This window comes from Salvelinus namaycush, chromosome 35, assembly GCF_016432855.1.
Source record: "Salvelinus namaycush isolate Seneca chromosome 35, SaNama_1.0, whole genome shotgun sequence".
NCBI classification, from domain to species: Eukaryota; Metazoa; Chordata; class Actinopteri; order Salmoniformes; family Salmonidae; genus Salvelinus; species Salvelinus namaycush.
The window spans coordinates 9,874,355-9,892,085 of record NC_052341.1 but is presented as its reverse complement, the minus strand read 5'-3'; the positions used below and the strand labels follow the sequence as shown (position 1 = coordinate 9,892,085).

Genomic DNA, 17,731 nt, shown 5'->3' with positions numbered 1-17,731 from the left:
TAACCAATTTTAGAATAAGGCTGTAACGTAACAAAATGTGTAAATGCCCGCACCCAATCCTAACCCGATAATATATAAAAATGTGCTATAGTCTACGGTCAAAGATAGAAAATGAGCTATAGACTACTGTCAAAGACGGCAGAACAATTTTTTGAGAGGGGGTGCAGGATTTGTTTTGCCTGATTTAGATATGTTTCTGCTTATAATTTCCAACATTTTGATAGGCTATTTGTTAGTCAACTTGTCTATAATTAGATAGATGTAGCTTCTCTTCTGTCATATGTTGCCCTAGAAGATTAAATAAACCCTTCCTCAACAGAATAATGTCATAGATTGATAGAATGAATGCTTCAATCTAGTTGACATCTGTAAAGTTTTCGCTGTCATCTTTCGCGAAGCAAAGACTTTTATGGACGGGGAGAAAATACAATAATGCAATTTATTTTATTTTTTTAACTGGAAAGATTTTATGTGCAAAATGTCCAAGTGACATCAGATTGACCGGTTCTAAGGTAAAAGAAAGCTGTGGAAACAACCCAAAGTATTTGTGATAAGATTTCAGTTCGGATTCGATCCATATTAGATGCGGTTGAAGTACTATCAGTTTTTATGATGCTTTTATGTCGAAGACTGCACCTCTAAAGATGGTATCTAACTGAGCATTGCATTCTCTCAATATGCAGAAAGAGAGAAATCATATTTCTCCACTCCTGTTCCCAAGACCAAAGTTTGCCTACATTTGGTGTATTGTTTTACTGCAAGAAATGCTTAATTCTACAGGAGTTATTATTAAGGCTGTGAGAGCTTATAAACCTACAGTCAGACTCCATATTTGTTTCCACTTAACACATCTAAACAGTAGGCTACAGTTAGTTCCCTTGACCTGCCATAGGCCTATTTAAAGTACCGTCTTGTGACTGTCGAATATGTATATAGCGCCTCACAATCATCACACATCACATAGCCTGCTATCCTCCTCTTTTACCACTTCACCAAATCCCTTCTCTTTATTTTCAACTCTCCTTTAACCACTTTTGTTTTATTGAATTCAACTTCGACAATGTCATTTTTTCCCTCTGTGGATTGACGTGAACTTTTTCTGCCCCTTCCCAAAAGCATTACTTGGCAATTAGCTGTGTAGGCTATTTGTTGTGCATACAGTTAAGCCCTAAAGCTTAGGCTTATGCACTAATACCAAACCTCAATGTAGCCGATAGATATAAATTGCACAATAATTATCCATTTAAGGATTTTTAAGGTATTGTTTTCTCTTTATTCAACCAGCCACACAATATTTAATGACCCTAAATCCGTACACCCCGCGGATATAACCCAGGGGACAGCGGGTTATGATTCGACCCGCACATCACTAGTGCCTGGATCCATGTTGGATCTAATATCCCTAGCGAATTTGTGTTGATCATCTGTTGTTGTCTGCTTGATTAATAGCAGGATCTTGATAGATTTAACAGAGAAAGCATCAAGGTAATGAGTTCATGTTTTCATATGTTTTTGTACAATTGAGTAGGATAGACTATTGCGCAACACCCAACACTCTTCCTATTAATTATTCTGGATATAATGACAACAAATTACATAGCCTAGTGGTCTTATTCACAACATGATCAGGTAATGATATAACATGACAAATACATTTTGTTTTCCATGTTACACATGCAATTTTAGACAATACAAGGGGCTTGAAGTAGATTACTTGATCTTGAATTTGGAGCTCAGAAATTCAAGTACTGGAATAGGCCTACCTTGAAAATCTAATATTTCTTAAATTTGGTGCTTGAAAAGACCTTGTAATTATTGCAACCAATTTGTAAGTTATCCTGCTCCCTTATAATTATCTGTGATTTCATTTTTGATCTGTTTTTGTGAGAAACGTGCCACTTTAGTTTGTTTCCTGTCACTTCATTTGAAGAATGGCGTTTTGCTACTCTGTTGCAGTGAATCCACATGCGGTTATTATGAGGAAGACATCTGTTGGCTTCAACTTGGCTTTCCATGCAAATCCTTCCATTAAAAAAGGAACCCATTTTTTGCTCACTTTCTCATTATAAAAACAGTGATGGTGAGATTCAAATAGTGAGATTAATGCTGCTGCTATTCCTGGCTTTATTATGTGTGCCTGCGTCAGCCACATAGGCTACAGAAAAATCTGCATCCATCCAATCTATTTAGTCAGACAATGTTCACATTATTCTCTCATATTGTAGAATGTAATAATAATTTGAAAATCAACGCATTGGAAAAGCCCAAAAAAATGCATCATTATTAAAGTGATAATGGCCTACTTTTTTGACACTTGTTGCATGCTTTTTGAGGTGGAGGGGTTTTATATTAGGCTCTATATCTACAATTATATAAATGACACAATTGTATAACATTGAGGTCCTTGAAAAGTAAAATTAAGTGCTTGAAAAAGTCCTTGAAAGTCCTTGAATTTGACTTGTCAATGTCAGTATGAACCCTGCTTAAAGGATGTTGTTGTATAGGTGGAATTATGGGCCAGTTTGCATGTATTCACTTTAATTCCTCTAAGTACATGTGGAACTGCATGAAAATACTTTTTATTTTTGATTCAAACCATTTTGAAATGTCACACATTGGCCTCATTATTTATAGAAAGACCCAAATCTGCAACAACCTGCAGATACAGAATCTCGTTTTTTCCCTCTGGGGTAAATACCACTTACTGGGATGATAGTGTGTGTCCCTGCAGTATCTACAGTATCTACCGTATCTCTATTTCTAGTACTTCTCTGGTAACATGAGACAAGCTTATGCTAATTCTAAAGGGAGGAAATCAAAACAGCATGACAATGTACCCTATCTCAAAACCTATGGGCAGCCCCACAAACAGCTATTCATGCTTTGTGCTAATAATAATGACTGCACGCCAGGGGATTCTAGGGTGTCTTGTTTGGTTTTGACGAATATTCTGCAATGAAAGCCATTTTTAATTCCAAACAAGTTGCATTATTTATGCTTAAAGTCTTAGGGAAGCATTTTGAAATGCTACTCTCCGAGGCTGACTAATTGGATGTGTGTAGCGTAGATATTTAGAGGTCAGCTGTCGGCCCACATGTTATATCTACAGTTGAAGTCGGAAGTTTACATACACTTAGGTTGGAGTCATTAAACTCGTTTTTCAACCACTCCACAAATGTCTTGTTAACAAACTATAGTTTTGGCAAGTCGGTTAGGACATCTACTTTGTGCATGACCCAAGTAATTTTTCCAACAATTGTTTACAGACAGATTATTTCACTTATAATTCACTGTATCACAAATCCAGTGGTTCAGAAGTTTACATACACTAAGTTGACTGTGCCTTTAAACAGCTTGGAAAATTCCAGAAAATTATGTCATGGCTTTAGAAGCTTCTGATAGGCTAATTGACATCATTTGAGTCAATTGGAGGTGTACCTGTGGATGTATTTCAAGGCCGATCTTCAAACTCAGTGCCTCTTTGCTTGACATCATGGGAAAATCAAAAGAAATCAGCCAAGACCTAAGAAAAATAATTGTAGACCTCCACAAGTCTGGTTCATCCTTGGGAGCAATTTTCAAATGCCTGAAGGTACCACGTTCATCTGTACAAACAATAGTACGCAAGTATAAACACCATGGGACCACACAGCCGTCATACCGCTCATGAAGGAGACGCGTTCTGTCTCCTAGAGATGAACGTACTTTGGTGTGAAAAGTGCAAATCAATCCCAGAACAACAGCAAAGGACCTTGTGAAGATTCTGGAGGAAACAGGTACAAAAGTATCTATATCCACAGTAAAACGAGTCCTATATCGACATAGCCTGAAAGGCCGCTCAGCAAGGAAGAAGCCACTGCTCCAAAACCGCCATAAAAAAGCCAGACTACTGTTTGCAACTGCACATGGGGACAAAGATTGTACTTTCTGGAAAAATGTCCTCTGGTCTGATGAAACAAAAATAGAACTGTTTGGCCATAATGACCATCGTTATGTTTTGGAGGAAAAAGGGGGATGCTTGCAAGCCAAAGAACACCATCCCAACCGTGAAGCATCGGGGTGGCAGCATCATGTTGTGGGGGTACTTTGCTGCAGGAGGGACTAGTGCACTTCACAAAATAGATGGCATCATGAAGAAAGAAAATTATGTGGATATATTGAAGCAACATCTCAAGACATCAGTCAGGAAGTTAAAGCTTGGTTGCAAATGGATCTTCCAAATGGACAATGACCCCAAGCATACTTCCAAAGTTGTGGCAAAATGGCTTAAGGACAACAAAGTCAAGGTATTGGAGTGGCCATCGCAAAGCCCTGACCTCAATCCTATAGAAAATCTGTGGGCAGATCTGAAAAATCGTGTGCGAGCAAAGAGGCCTACACTCCTGACTCAGTTTCACCAGCTCTGTCAGGAGGAATAGGCCAAAATTCACCCAACTTATTGTGGGAAGCTTGTGGAAGGCTACCCGAAACGTTTGCCCCATGTTAAACAATTTAAAGGCAATGCTACCAAATACTAATTGAGTGCATGTAAACTTCTGACCCACTGGGAATGTGATGAATGAAATAAAAGCTGAAATAAATCATTCTCTCTACTTTTATTCTGACATTTCACATTCTTAAAAGAAAGTGGTGATCCTAACTGACCTAAGACAGGGAATTTTTACTCGGATGAAATGTCAGGAATTGTTAAACTGAGTTTAAATATATTTGGCTAAGGTGTATGTAAATTTCCGACATCAACCGTATGTATGAAGTCTTACTACAGTTGTAGGATCTTAGTTTGCTACAGCAGGAATATCATCCTGAGGCAACAGGAAATTTGAATTATTATGTGGATTATAATTAATTAACATTTTTGGAGTGTTTGATTTTAAAAAATTGTATGGGAAAATCAACACTGACATTTCAAAGTGGAAATATGAAACTTCAGAAGCCTTTTTATACCTCTAATACACTTCAAGTTCTCCAGCAACAGGTTAATCAAATTTAGATCCTGCATCTGTATTTTCCTTTATGTCATACTTTCCAATAAACTCCTCTCTCCTTTCAATGATTGTTTATAATGGTACGACAAGCATTTTCTATAATGAGCGAACAATACAAATTGTGTTCAAATCAAGAGCTCAATTAATTTGTTGTTTTAAGTTCATTGTTTTAGGTTAAGCATTGCATTTTCTTGTTTCCCAAGGTAAGCCACTTTTTTCTGATTTTTAATACATTCCAACTATAGTGAAACTCTTGAGTATTGTGTAAGGAAGTGATTCCAGAGTTTCATAACTATTCCTACAAGTAGTCACAGTGCCAGCTGGGGATCCTGAACGAAATGGGTCTCTGGCAAGTGGTACTTGAGTAGCTACTACTGAAACTGGATCATATAAGATTCTTTTGAACTAAGAAAAAAGAGTATTCACTCTATTGGTATGTGTTTCTATGAGCACAGTACAGTACAGTAGGCAACATCAAATGTAAATCTCTAAATTCCTCAGAAACATATGGCTTTTTTTTGATAAAGAAAATCCCTGGCTGTCAGATGAGAACTTGCAGTAGTATTTCCACAGTTCTCAGATATACTTTGACATTATGTTTGACTGAATGCTTGTCATATCAGTGCTACTGTATGCACCAGTTTAATTACACTCTTTTATGGTGCCATAATTGTAGCTATTAACCTAGCTGTCAATTGTTAATTTTTGTAACTTACTTGTGGAAGTTGATTATTTTGTAATCAAAATAATTGTGCAATTGTATAAGTGTAAGTGTATTTAATCAGTTTTAATAGTTACTTTAATTAGCTGGATTAATTCGTTACATTTATAAAATGTTAGAGGGTTGTCTTTTTATTTAGCTCATTCCTGTAATGTTGCATATCAGATCACCAGTTATCCATGTCATACAGTCATATTTGTTTGCGCCGTTGTCTACCTACAGTGCCTTGCAATAGTATTCACCCCCTTGGAATATTTCCTATTTTGTTGCATTACAACTTGTAATTTAAATAGATTTTTATTTGGATTTCATGTAATGGACATACACAAAGAAGTCCAAATTGATGAAGTGAAATGAAAAAAATAACTTGTTTAAAAAAAATCGAAATCGAAAAATTAAAACGGAAATGTCGCATATGTATTCACCCCCTTTGCTATGAAGCCCCTAAATAAGATCTGGTGCAAACAATTACCTTCAGAAGTCACATAATTAGTTAAATATAGTCCACCTGTGTGCAATCTAAGTGTCACATGATTTGTCACATTATTTGTCACATGATCTCAGGATATATACAACTGTTCTGAAAGGCCCCAGAGTCTGCAACACCACCAAGCAAGCGGCACCATGAAGACCAAGGAGCTCTCCAAACAGGTCAGGGACAAAGTTGTGGAGAAGTACAGATCAGGGTTGGGTTATAAAAAAAAAAATCGAAAACTTTGAACATCCCACGGAGCACCATTAAATCCATTATAAAAAAATGCAAAGAATATGGCACCACAACAAACCTGCCAAGAGAGGGCCATCCACCAAAACTCACGAACCAGGCAAGGAGGGCATTAATCAGAGAGGCAACAAAGAGACCAAAGATAACCCTGAAGGAGCTGCCAAGCTCCACAGCGGAGATTGGATTATCTGTCCATAGGACCACTAAGCCGTACACTCCACAAAGCTGGGCTTTACAGAAAAGTGGTCAGAAAAAAAGCCATTGCTTAAAGAAAAAATAAGCAAAAACTTTGGTGTTTGCCAAAAGGCATGTGGGAGACTCCCCAAACATATGGAAGAAGGTACTCTGGTTAGATGAGACCAACATTTAACTTTTTGGTCATCATGGAAAACGCTATGTATGGCGCAAACCCAACACCTCTCATCACCCAGAGAACACCATCCTCACAGTGAAGCATGGTGGTGGCAGCATCATGCTGTGGGTATGTTTATTATCAGCAAGGACTGGGAAACTGGTCAAAATTGAAGGAATGATGGATGGCGCTAATTACAGGGAAATTCTTGAGGGAAACCTGTTTCAGTCTTCTAGAGATTTGACTGGGACGGAGGTTCAATCTTCCAGCAGGACAATGACCCTAAGCATACTGCTAAAGCAACACACGAGTGGTTTAAGGGGAAACATTTAAATGTCTTGGAATTGCCTAGTTAAAGCCCAGACCTCAATCCAATTGAGAATCTGTGGTATGACTTAAAGATTGCAGTATACCAGCGGAACCCATCCAACTTGAAGGAGCTGGAGCAGTTTTGCATTGAAGAACTTTCAAAAATCCCAGTGGCTAGATGTGCCAAGCTTATAGAGACATACCCCAAGAGACTTGCAGCTGTAATTTCTGCAAAAGGTGGCTCTAAAAAGTATTGACTTTGCGGGGGTGAATAGTTTGCACGGTCAAGTTTTCAGTTTTTTTGTCTTATTTCTTGTTTCATGTTGTGTAAATCAAATGATACAACCCCCCAAAAAATCAATTTTAATTCCAGGTTGTAAGGCAACAAAATAGGAAAAATGCCAAAAATGCCAATACTTTTGCAAGCCACTACATGAGACCTATTCATTTTTGCCTTCAACTATCTTCAACTTCAGCTGCACTCAAGACCAGCCATATCCTTAAAGTCAAGACTTAAAAGCTCGCCCTGAAAACTTGTCATTTGTAAAAGGATTCTGCTGTACTCATATTGAACCACTTCAACAAAAAAAATGACATTCATGTTGAAAGACAGGCCCCAGCTTTTAAAACAACAGAGCATTTTGCTCATCGGATTGTCATAAAAGGAAAATTAAAGCTTTCAGACAAAATACAGAAAGATGTCACCCAGTTCTTCCTCCATTCACGAGAGGAATCACCTGAAAGGCTTTCAACTGTCTGTTTGAGCACAGACCTAGACCAACCACTTAAATGAAGACACATATTGACTCACTAATTGAAATGGTGATTACTGTACTTTGAACAAACAATGACCAATCTGAGAAAGGAGGTAGAATTTCGAACCATCCAGCATCCATTCTAATTAAATTCCCTTTCCTTGTACAATTCAAATTCCAGGTCAGTCTTTGAATTCAGAGATACAGTAATTAAATTCCTCTCAATTCCAATGTTAGGTACATTCCCAAAAAGTAATACTCAATTCAATATTTCCCCCCAAAATTTCACAAATTCCAATTTGATTGCAATTCATTCAGGCTTTCAGGCTTATCATGTCACTGTTCAGGCAGCTTACTGTAACATTAGAAATATGAGTTAAATGATTTAAAACAAATCCTGTAGTCCATGTTTGATACTAAGTGCATTCATTCTATTAATTGGGAAGTGTACGAATATTGAATTCCAAAGATGAAAGTTTTTACAATTTAAATTCCAATTCAAACAGTCTAATTCCAATTCCATAACTTGATGATTGTTGATATTCAAATGAAATTCAATGTGAATTCTCCACCTCATGAGTGAATTCTAGAATTGAATTGGAACTTCAAATTAATTTGGAATTGACCCCAACCCTGCTATCCATTTTAGTTGGAAAAATAAAGATTTTTCAGTGCCAATTGCCATTGTTGTTAGATGTACAGTTGAAGTCGGAAGTTTACATACACCTTAGCCAAATACATTTAAAGTCAGTTTTTCACAATTCCTGACATTTAATCCTAGTAAAAATCCCCAGTCAGATCAGTTAGATCACCACTTTATTTTAAGAATATTTAATGTCAGAATAATAGTAGAGAGAATTATTTATTTCAGCATGTATTTATTTCATCACATTCCCAGTGGGTCAGAAGTTAACATACACTCAATTAGTATTTGGTAGCATTGCCTTTAAATTGTTTAACTTGGGTCAAACACCTCGGGTAGCCTTCCACAAGCTTCCCACAATAAGTTGGGGGAATTTTGGCCCATTCCTCCTGACAGAGCTGGTGTAACTGAGTCAGGTTTGCAGGCCTCCTTGCTCACACGCTTTTTCAGTCATTTTGCCATTTTGCCACAACTTTGGAAGTATGCTTGGGCTCATTGTCCATTTGGAGACCCATTTGCAACCAAGCTTTAACTTCCTGACTGATGTCTTGAAATGTTGCTTCAATATATCCACATAATTTTCCTACCTCATGATGCCATCTATTTTGTGAAGTGCACCAGTCCCTCCTGCAGCAAAGCACCCCCACAACATGGTGCTGCCACTCCCGTGCTTCACGGTTGGGATGGTGTTCTTTGGCTTGCAAGCCTTCCCCTTTTTCCTCCAAAACATAACGATGGTCATCCTGGCCAAACAGTTTTATTTTTGTTTCATCAGACCAGAGGACATTTCTCCAAAAAGTATGATCTTTGTCCCCATGTGCAGTTGCAAACAGTAGTCTGGCTTTTTTATGGTGGTTTTGGAGCAGTGGCTTCTTCCTTGCTGAGCGGCCTTTCAGGCTATGTCGATATAGGACTCGTTTTACTGTGGATATAGATCGTTTTGAACCTGTTTCCTCCAGCGTCTTCACAAGGTCCTTTGCTGTTGTTCTGGGATTGATTTGCACTTTTCGCACCAAAGTACGTTCTTCTCTAGGAGACAGAACGCGTCTCCTTCCTGAGCGGTATGATGGCTGTGTGGTCCCATGGTGATTATACTTGCGTACTATTGTTTGTAAAGATGAACGTGGTACCTTCAGGCGTTTAGAAATTGCTCCCAATGATGAACCAGACTTGTGGAGGTCTACAATTTTTTTTCTTAGGTCTTGGCTGATTTCTTTAGATTTTCCCATAATGTCAAGCAAAAAGGCACTGAGTTTGAAGGTAGGCCTTGAAATACATCCACAGGTACACCTCCAATTGACTCAAATGATGTCAATTAGCCTGACAGAAGCTTCTAAAGCCATGACATCATTTTCTGGAATTTTCCAAGCTGTTTAAAGGCACAGTCAACTTAGTATATGTAAACTTCTGACCCACTAGAATTGGGATACAGTGAATTATAAGTGAAATAATCTGTCTGTAAACAATTTTTGGTAAAATGACTTGTGTCATGCACAAAGTAGATGTCCTAACTGACTTGCCAAACTATAGTTTGTTAACAAGAAATTTGTGGAGTGGTTGAAAAATGAGTTTTAATGACTCCAACCTAAGTGTATGTAAACTTCTGATATCAACTTTATGTTCTTTGCACATGATCTGTGGTGAAATAGTGTGTTATAGTGGTTTCAGATAGGCCTTTAGAGGCATTATTCTTTCTCATATGTGCTCTACCTGTGTCGAATACAGGTGATCATTTGAGGAGTTTATTATGTCATTGCCAACCCTACAGTAGCTCTATATTGATATTCTTTCTCATTAATGATACGTTTGCCCAACTGACTTAGCAGTAGAGACCTTCCCTTCAAGGAGGCTATGGGTTTCAAAAATATTGTGATTGCTCAAGTACATCCTCCACCTTGGAGCCAAATGAGGTTATCTATACCGTGTAACATATAGCCTGTCATGTTGTACGGTCTGGAGAAGAGGGCTGATGTGATAAGAGGAGTGCACCACACCACTAATCAAGCATCTGGGAGAATCCCTCACATCAAAGCATCTCCAGTGTTTGAATGTGTGCCAGAGCCAATGTAATCAACATAAGAAGGTAATGTTAAGAAGGTAATGCTGGCTGTCATAATTACCGGCTTTCTGATTTTTTTTTGTAGTGGCGACCTTCAGCAATCAGGCCACTTAGGAAATTTTACCTGGTGTGTTTGCATTGTTGCATATAATTGATTGACATTTGTTCTGAGTTAAAAACAAAAAAACAGCAACATGAAAATGGCCTGTTTTTTAAATTTTTTAAAAGAAAAATAGATAAATTACCTGTTTTTTGTATATAAACAACAAACTTGATATTTACATTTTCACATGTGGGTAGTTTTAAATGTGGAATGCCTGTCATTGGCCAAATGCACCACCAACCCTTCCTGTCCCTTCAAAAGAGAAGTTCATCCTTCTAACTTCATTCTATTAATCTACTATCTATTTGGTAATATATTAATAGCTATTAATTAATATATTAATGTCAACATAAAGTGATATTTCTCCATTTCTATTAAGATTCAAGATGTATAAGAGAGGGGTTGATGGGTTGTGACATGGCGGGAGCTCCACCTTACCCTCTGATAGGCTTGGTGGAATTTTGTTCGTGTTGCTTACAGGTATCCAATCCTGTCAGATCTCCACAAGTGTCTAGGGTGTTGGTTGTGTCGGACAGGGCCTGGGTATCACAGCTACTCACTCAGAGTCCAAAAAAAGTACTAGCTGTCAAATCCTTGCTTCCTCTGTCCTTATTTCTTAAGTCGCTTTGGATAAAAGTGTCTTCTAAATGGCTTATATTATTATTTTATTTTATTTATTCCTCACCTTCCTCTCAAAACTCATTGGGGTAGAGGATTGAAGGTTCCTCACCTCGTGCCTCCTCCTCCAATGTACTTTGAAAGAGAGGCGAGGAAACAAGGACAGAGGAAGCAAGGATTTGACAGCAAGTGGGTGGGTGGGTAAAATGCAATATAACCATAAAGAAAGCATGGTGATACAAAAGTCTGACTGCTTTTCTTTTTAAAGATGTTTGTGTGTGTGTGTGTGTGTGTGCGCGCGCATGTGTGTCTGAAAGCTTTAAATACCAAATGGGTTCAAATAGACTCCAGGGTTAATTGCTGCTCATTACTGTCATCTAGAGGAATTAAAGATGCTGCTACATACAATTCAATTGAATTAAATAGGCCTTTTTCTGAAACGTTGATAAGTACCCCCAGGACCGTTGTTTATATCCATGAAAGCACATCTCTGATTGTCAATACTGATTAGTTTTAGGTCTGCATGATATACAGTGTCATATATAGTTCCATGATATTCCCTATAATAAAATGTTATACACATGTTGGAATAAAAAACATGAGCTGGTGGACACCCAGAAAAATTATTTTGTGTGGAGCTGCTGACTAACGGTGAATAAACGATCAAAATAAAGAGAGTTTGGACACAACAATTCAATATAAAGAGAAATAATCTCCACAATATTATTTTTTATGGGCCTTTTCCTGTAATGATGACTCAATGGGGGACCGGTCCTCAGTGCTGAAATAGCGTCAGCATCTGCTGATTACATGAACAACGGGAACCTGATCAGTAATCCTAGATCAGCAATGCTACTCCGAAACACTTGGTGAATACAGACCTAGATCTTCCCTACATTTTAGGTGTGTGAGCAGGTACGTGGCAGGCAGGAGAAGGGTGCAGGGAGAGGAGTGCACTGCAGATTGTGTGTGTGTGTGTGTGTGTGTGTGTGTGTGTGTGTGTGTGTGTGTGTGTGTGTGTGTGTGTGTGTGTGTGTGTGTGTGTGTGTGTGTGTGTGTGTGTGTGTGCTGGCCTGGTCAGCCATGTGTACGTCGTCTCTCTGTAGCCTCGGGCCTTTTGCTCTTAATCTGAATCTCTCAGCTGCTTTTGCCTCTTCATTGTCACTTTGTTGAATGATGTAATTATCTGACTCCTCCATTCACCTCCTATTCTGAGCCCATGCCCTCAACAGACAGAATAGCAACCCCAGCAGAGCTACAGTACCCCGATTGTCTGAAATGACAACTCTTCAGAAATGACATTGTTAATATGAGCATCGTAGACTATGGTTAACAAGGGAGCTAGGATATATCAGTTATCTAACCATTTACAGTAACAGCAGTTCATTAATAGGTTGATAAACATTGTCATTGTTGTGATCTTATCTTAAATATAAATGGAAAAATATCACGATCTTGTAATTAAGATACTAATTAATAGCTTTTAATAGATTGCCTAATAGATAGTAGATACATAGAATGAGGTTAGGGTGAACTCCTATTTTGAAGGCACAGGAAGTGTTGCCTGTGCATTTGGCCAATGACAAGCATTCCACCAGTGGAGGCTGCTGAGGGGAGAACAGCTCATAATAATGGCTGGAATGGAGGAAATGGAATGGTATCAAACAAATCAAACGTCGTTTCCATTGACTCCATTCCAGCCATTATTATGAGCCGTCCTCCACTCAGTAGCCTCCAACGCATTCCACATTTAACCCATCCCACTTGTGAAAATCTAAATATGACATTTGTTTTTGTTGTTGCTTTGTTTATATCCAAAAAATTTGAACATAAAACAAGCAATTTCTCATTATATATATATATTTTTTTTTTAACTGTCCGTTTTCACGTTGCCGATTGCTCCGTTTTAACTCAGAAAACAATTGGTCAAAAAGTACATGGACCGTTAACACATAATTCAAGTTTGTAGTATCTTGTTTATAATGTAAACCAAAACCTTCAATATGATTCAGCCACAGCTTCATTGTGTAAATCCCAGTGGGTGGTTACAGCCTGACAGGCTGGCATGCAACCGGGACGTCTCACTCCCAACTTCCCCAATGCTTGAGGGAGGAAGTCAAGACATGCTGATGAGATTTAATTTATTAATAGGCAGCTGTGGGCTACAAATGATTCTTGTTAACCCTTCATGCTTCACTTGATATATCCATCATACCAACTGTACTGTGTGATATCACTTTCACTTTCTCCTTTCAGGCCCGACAATAATTCTTGACCTGATTTTTCCTTCTCTTTTTCTCCTCAGGAAGAAGAGTTGAGGAAAAGTGGAGAGGCCAAGTATGCCCATTTGAGTAACGATCTCCACGTTTTAATTGAAGCCTTCGCTCCTCCTGGAGAGGCCTATTCCCGCATGAGCCATGCCTTGGAGGAGATTAAGAAATTCCTAGTTCCAGTAAGTTCGTTTAAACCATTTAATTTACTCTAATTGTACATTGAGATGGGTCGGTGTACCTCTGCTCTCGTGGATTCCTCTACCGGGTCTTATTTGCACTTTCAGATGTAATTGAAAGTTGCTACAAGGTTAAGCAAGTGATTAAAACAGCTCCAGACAGACTGATTGAATGTTGGAAGGTCGACAATGACACATTTTGTTACAACCCCAAATGAAATCTCTCAAGAATGACAATGTAGTACTTTTTTTTCAAGTAACTTGCAATATTTTCTGGATGGTTGCTATATTACATTTTCTATATTGCAATGTAAATAAAGCTTTTGCTTTGCCCTGTACCCCCCCCCCCCCCCCCCCCCCCATCTACCTAACAAGTGAGTTAATGTATTCCACAATTAACAAGTGTGGTATAGAGCAACTTGCAAGTCTCTGCCGACTTTGAGCCTACAGCAGTTAGCAGTAATTAATGTGCATACTGTATAGGCATGCTGAGGCTGAGCTGTAAATATGAATAAAGCTTTGCAGTGTCTGCCAGTCCCTCAGGTAGAGAGGCTGGATGAGTCTCCTCATGGCATTCCTTGTGCCTCCCCCTTCCTGCCGTAGGTTTGACATCACAGAGTATATGCTTAGCTGGATATGTTTCAGCTTCGGCAGCTGCACTGATCAGGTCAAAGTACCCCCCAGCCCAGTCAAGACTATATTTCAAATCTCCATTCTGTTCATAATGGCCACCCGACTAGAATTGCAAGTAGAAGGACACTTGTGTCTACCCCTGAACAATGTTCCCTCTAAGCTGCAATGCAGAATTAATATCAGCCCGGGCAGAGAAGCACGAGATTGAACTTCATTCAACTTTCTAGAGTTTTCCCCGTTAGTTAATACTATCAATGATTCCCTTTACAGTAGGATTTGTGATCAAATCAACGCAATATTAGCCACTTTCAGTGCAACATACTAAAACAAAACAAACTATGCAAGACTTAGTATGCAAAACCATGCACAGATTTTGCTATAGGCAAAACACATCAGTAGGATTCTATTGCGTTGGCAGGCACGACTCAGGCCCATATGCCATAATCAATCAGAGTTGCAGTAGGCCTATATGTGACCTGGATCTGTGCCATTAACTTTGAACTGATATCCAATTGCGATCCAATTACAATCTTGTCTCATTGCTGCAACTCCCCAACGGGCTCAGGAGAGGCGAAGGTCGAGTGATGCTCTGAAACATGACCCGCCAAACCGAGCACCTTAACACCCGCCAGCTTAATCCGGAAGCAAGCTGCATGTAGGAAACACTGTTCAACTGACAACCGCAGTCAGCCTGCGGGTGCCCGGCCTGCCACAAGGAGTCGATAGAGCACAATGAGCCAAGTAAAGCCCCCCAGGTCAAACCCTCCCCTAACCTGTACAACGCTGGACCAATTGTGCACTGCCCTATGGGACTCGCGGTCACGGCCGGTTGTGACACAGCCTGGAATCGAACCCTGTAGTGACGCCTCAAGCACTGCCATGCAGTGCCTTAGACCGCTGCACCACTCGGGAGGCCGTCGGAACGTGCATTTCTAGACATCTTTGAAAAGCGACTCAGGTGAAAACCTTTTTTTTGTCTTAAAGGGACAGTGTTGTATTTTGAGACAGGCTTGATAAGCTAAGTATCCAATAGGCAGAGGGTAGCATAATTTGTCTGATTCTCTGTAATAATGGTAAGGGAATAGTTATACATTTTATTTTGTAAAGTTGTTTCTTGCATCAAACAACACAACAACATTTTCAGTCATCTCCTGGATAAACAGGTTAATGTCAAGCCCTGCATGTTTTTTTTCAGAAGTCTTACATTGAACACCACACATTGGCTGCTACTGTAGGCTGAACGATAGAACCGCTATTTCCACGTTAAAATGTTATGGGATGCATTTTCTCCATTGTTTTTGATGGTAGGCCACTCTGGTAGGCCTACATTATGATCAAATAGCCACAGGGCCTACTTAACCACTGTTAAAACTAACTTAAAGCGGGTACAGCCTCAGTGTTAACAGTAAACGTGCGCCAGAAGTTGCACAGAATTTTCACAATGTTCAAGTTTGCTCTCAGCAGACCTGAAATTTGCTCAGTGACAAATAGAAAATAGAGGTAACATTGCCCCTGAAGTATTACAGCTTTGGCTAGGTTAGAATGAAAATATATTTGGGGGATTTATTTTTTCCCAGTCTTTTATCTCCTACATAGAGACTTACAAGGTTCCAGAGCCTGATGATTAACTCGCCTAAATGCAACCTGGTTGGAGGAGGAGGATTTTTTTGTTCAAATTATGTATGGAGGAGGACCAAAGTAGCCAATCCAACGATTGGCATTTTCCTTGGCATGCCCACCCATCCTGTTATTCTCTGTATTCATCTGTCAGGTTAGAATCAATGGACTTCTTCCAAAACTTGCCTTGCAAGCAAACAAAATGTCATGGTAGTCAGACAATGTGTCATCTGGTCCAGAGGGTTTTCCCCAATAGGGGCATGCGGCATCTGTGAAAAGACCATTCACTGTGTGTGAGGAGTTGGGACGTGGACCACATACAGCCCCGTAGTACCAGGAGAGTAGTGATTCACATACTGTCCCCTAGTACCAGGAGAGTAGTGATTCACATACTGTCCCCTAGTACCAGGAGAGTTGTGATTCACATACTGCCCCCTAGTACCAGGAGAGTTGTGATTCACATACTGCCCCCTAGTACCAGGAGAGTAGTGATTCACATACTGCCCCCTAGTACCAGGAGAGTAGTGATTCACATACTGCCCCCTAGTACCAGGAGAGTAGTGATTCACATACTGCCCCCTAGTACCAGGAGAGTTGTGATTCACATACTGCCCCCTAGTACCAGGAGAGTAGTGATTCACATACTGCCCCCTAGTACCAGGAGAGTAGTGATTCACATACTGCCCCCTAGTACCAGGAAAGTAGTGATTCACATACTGCCCCCTAGTACCAGGAGAGTTGTGATTCACATACTGCCCCCCTAGTACCAGGAGAGTAGTGATTCACATACTGCCCCCTAGTACCAGGAGAGTAGTGATTCACATACTGCCCCCTAGTACCAGGAGAGTAGTGATTCACATACTGCCCCCTAGTACCAGGAGAGTAGTGATTCACATACTGCCCCCTAGTACCAGGAGAGTAGTGATTCACATACTGCCCCCTAGTACCAGGAAAGTAGTGATTCACATACTGCCCCCTAGTACCAGGAGAGTTGTGATTCACATACTGCCCCCTAGTACCAGGAGAGTAGTGATTCACATACTGCCCCCTAGTACCAGGAGAGTAGTGATTCACATACTGCCCCCTAGTACCAGGAGAGTAGTGATTCACATACTGCCCCCTAGTACCAGGAGAGTAGTGATTCACATACTGCCCCCTAGTACCAGGAGAGTAGTGATTCACATACTGCCCCCTAGTACCAGGAGAGTAGTGATTCACATACTGCCCCCTAGTACCAGGAGAGTAGTGATTCACATACTGCCCCCTAGTACCAGGAGAATAGTGATACATGCAGCACAATGTGTAGCATTAAAATATACTGAACAGAAATATAAACGCACAAATTTCAATGTTACAGTACATATAAGGAAATCAGTCAATTCAAATAACTGCATTAGGCCCTAATCTAGGGGCGCAGCCATGGGTGGGCTTGGGAGGGCATAAGCCCACCCATTGGGGAGCCTGGCCCAGCCAATTAGTTTTTTTTCCACAAACGGGCTTTATTACAGATGGAAATACTCCTCAGTTCAATCAGCTCTCCGGGAGGCTGGTCTCAGACGATCCCGCAGGTGAATAAGCCGGTGTGGAGGTCCTGGACGTACTGCCAAATTATCTAAACGACGTTGAAGGAGGCTTAAGGTAGATAAATGGACATTCAATTCTCTGGCAACAGCTCTGGTGGACATTCCTGCAGTCAGCATGCCAATTGCACGCTCCCTCAGAACTTCAGACATCTGTGGCATTTGTGTTGTGTTACAAAACTG

At 39.9% G+C, this 17,731-nt stretch overlaps 1 protein-coding gene across 2 annotated transcripts in view; it reads left to right on the top strand.

Annotated features, from left to right (window-relative positions):
* The window catches only part of LOC120029476 (KH domain-containing, RNA-binding, signal transduction-associated protein 2-like), a 117,131-nt gene that overhangs the window by 70,058 nt on the left and 29,342 nt on the right, over positions 1–17,731 (top strand). For both annotated transcript variants that reach the window (XM_038974708.1, XM_038974707.1), the window contains exon 4: positions 13,575–13,721. In XM_038974708.1, the coding sequence (XP_038830636.1) occupies positions 13,575–13,721 (147 nt within the window). The remainder of the gene's footprint in view (positions 1–13,574; positions 13,722–17,731) is intronic.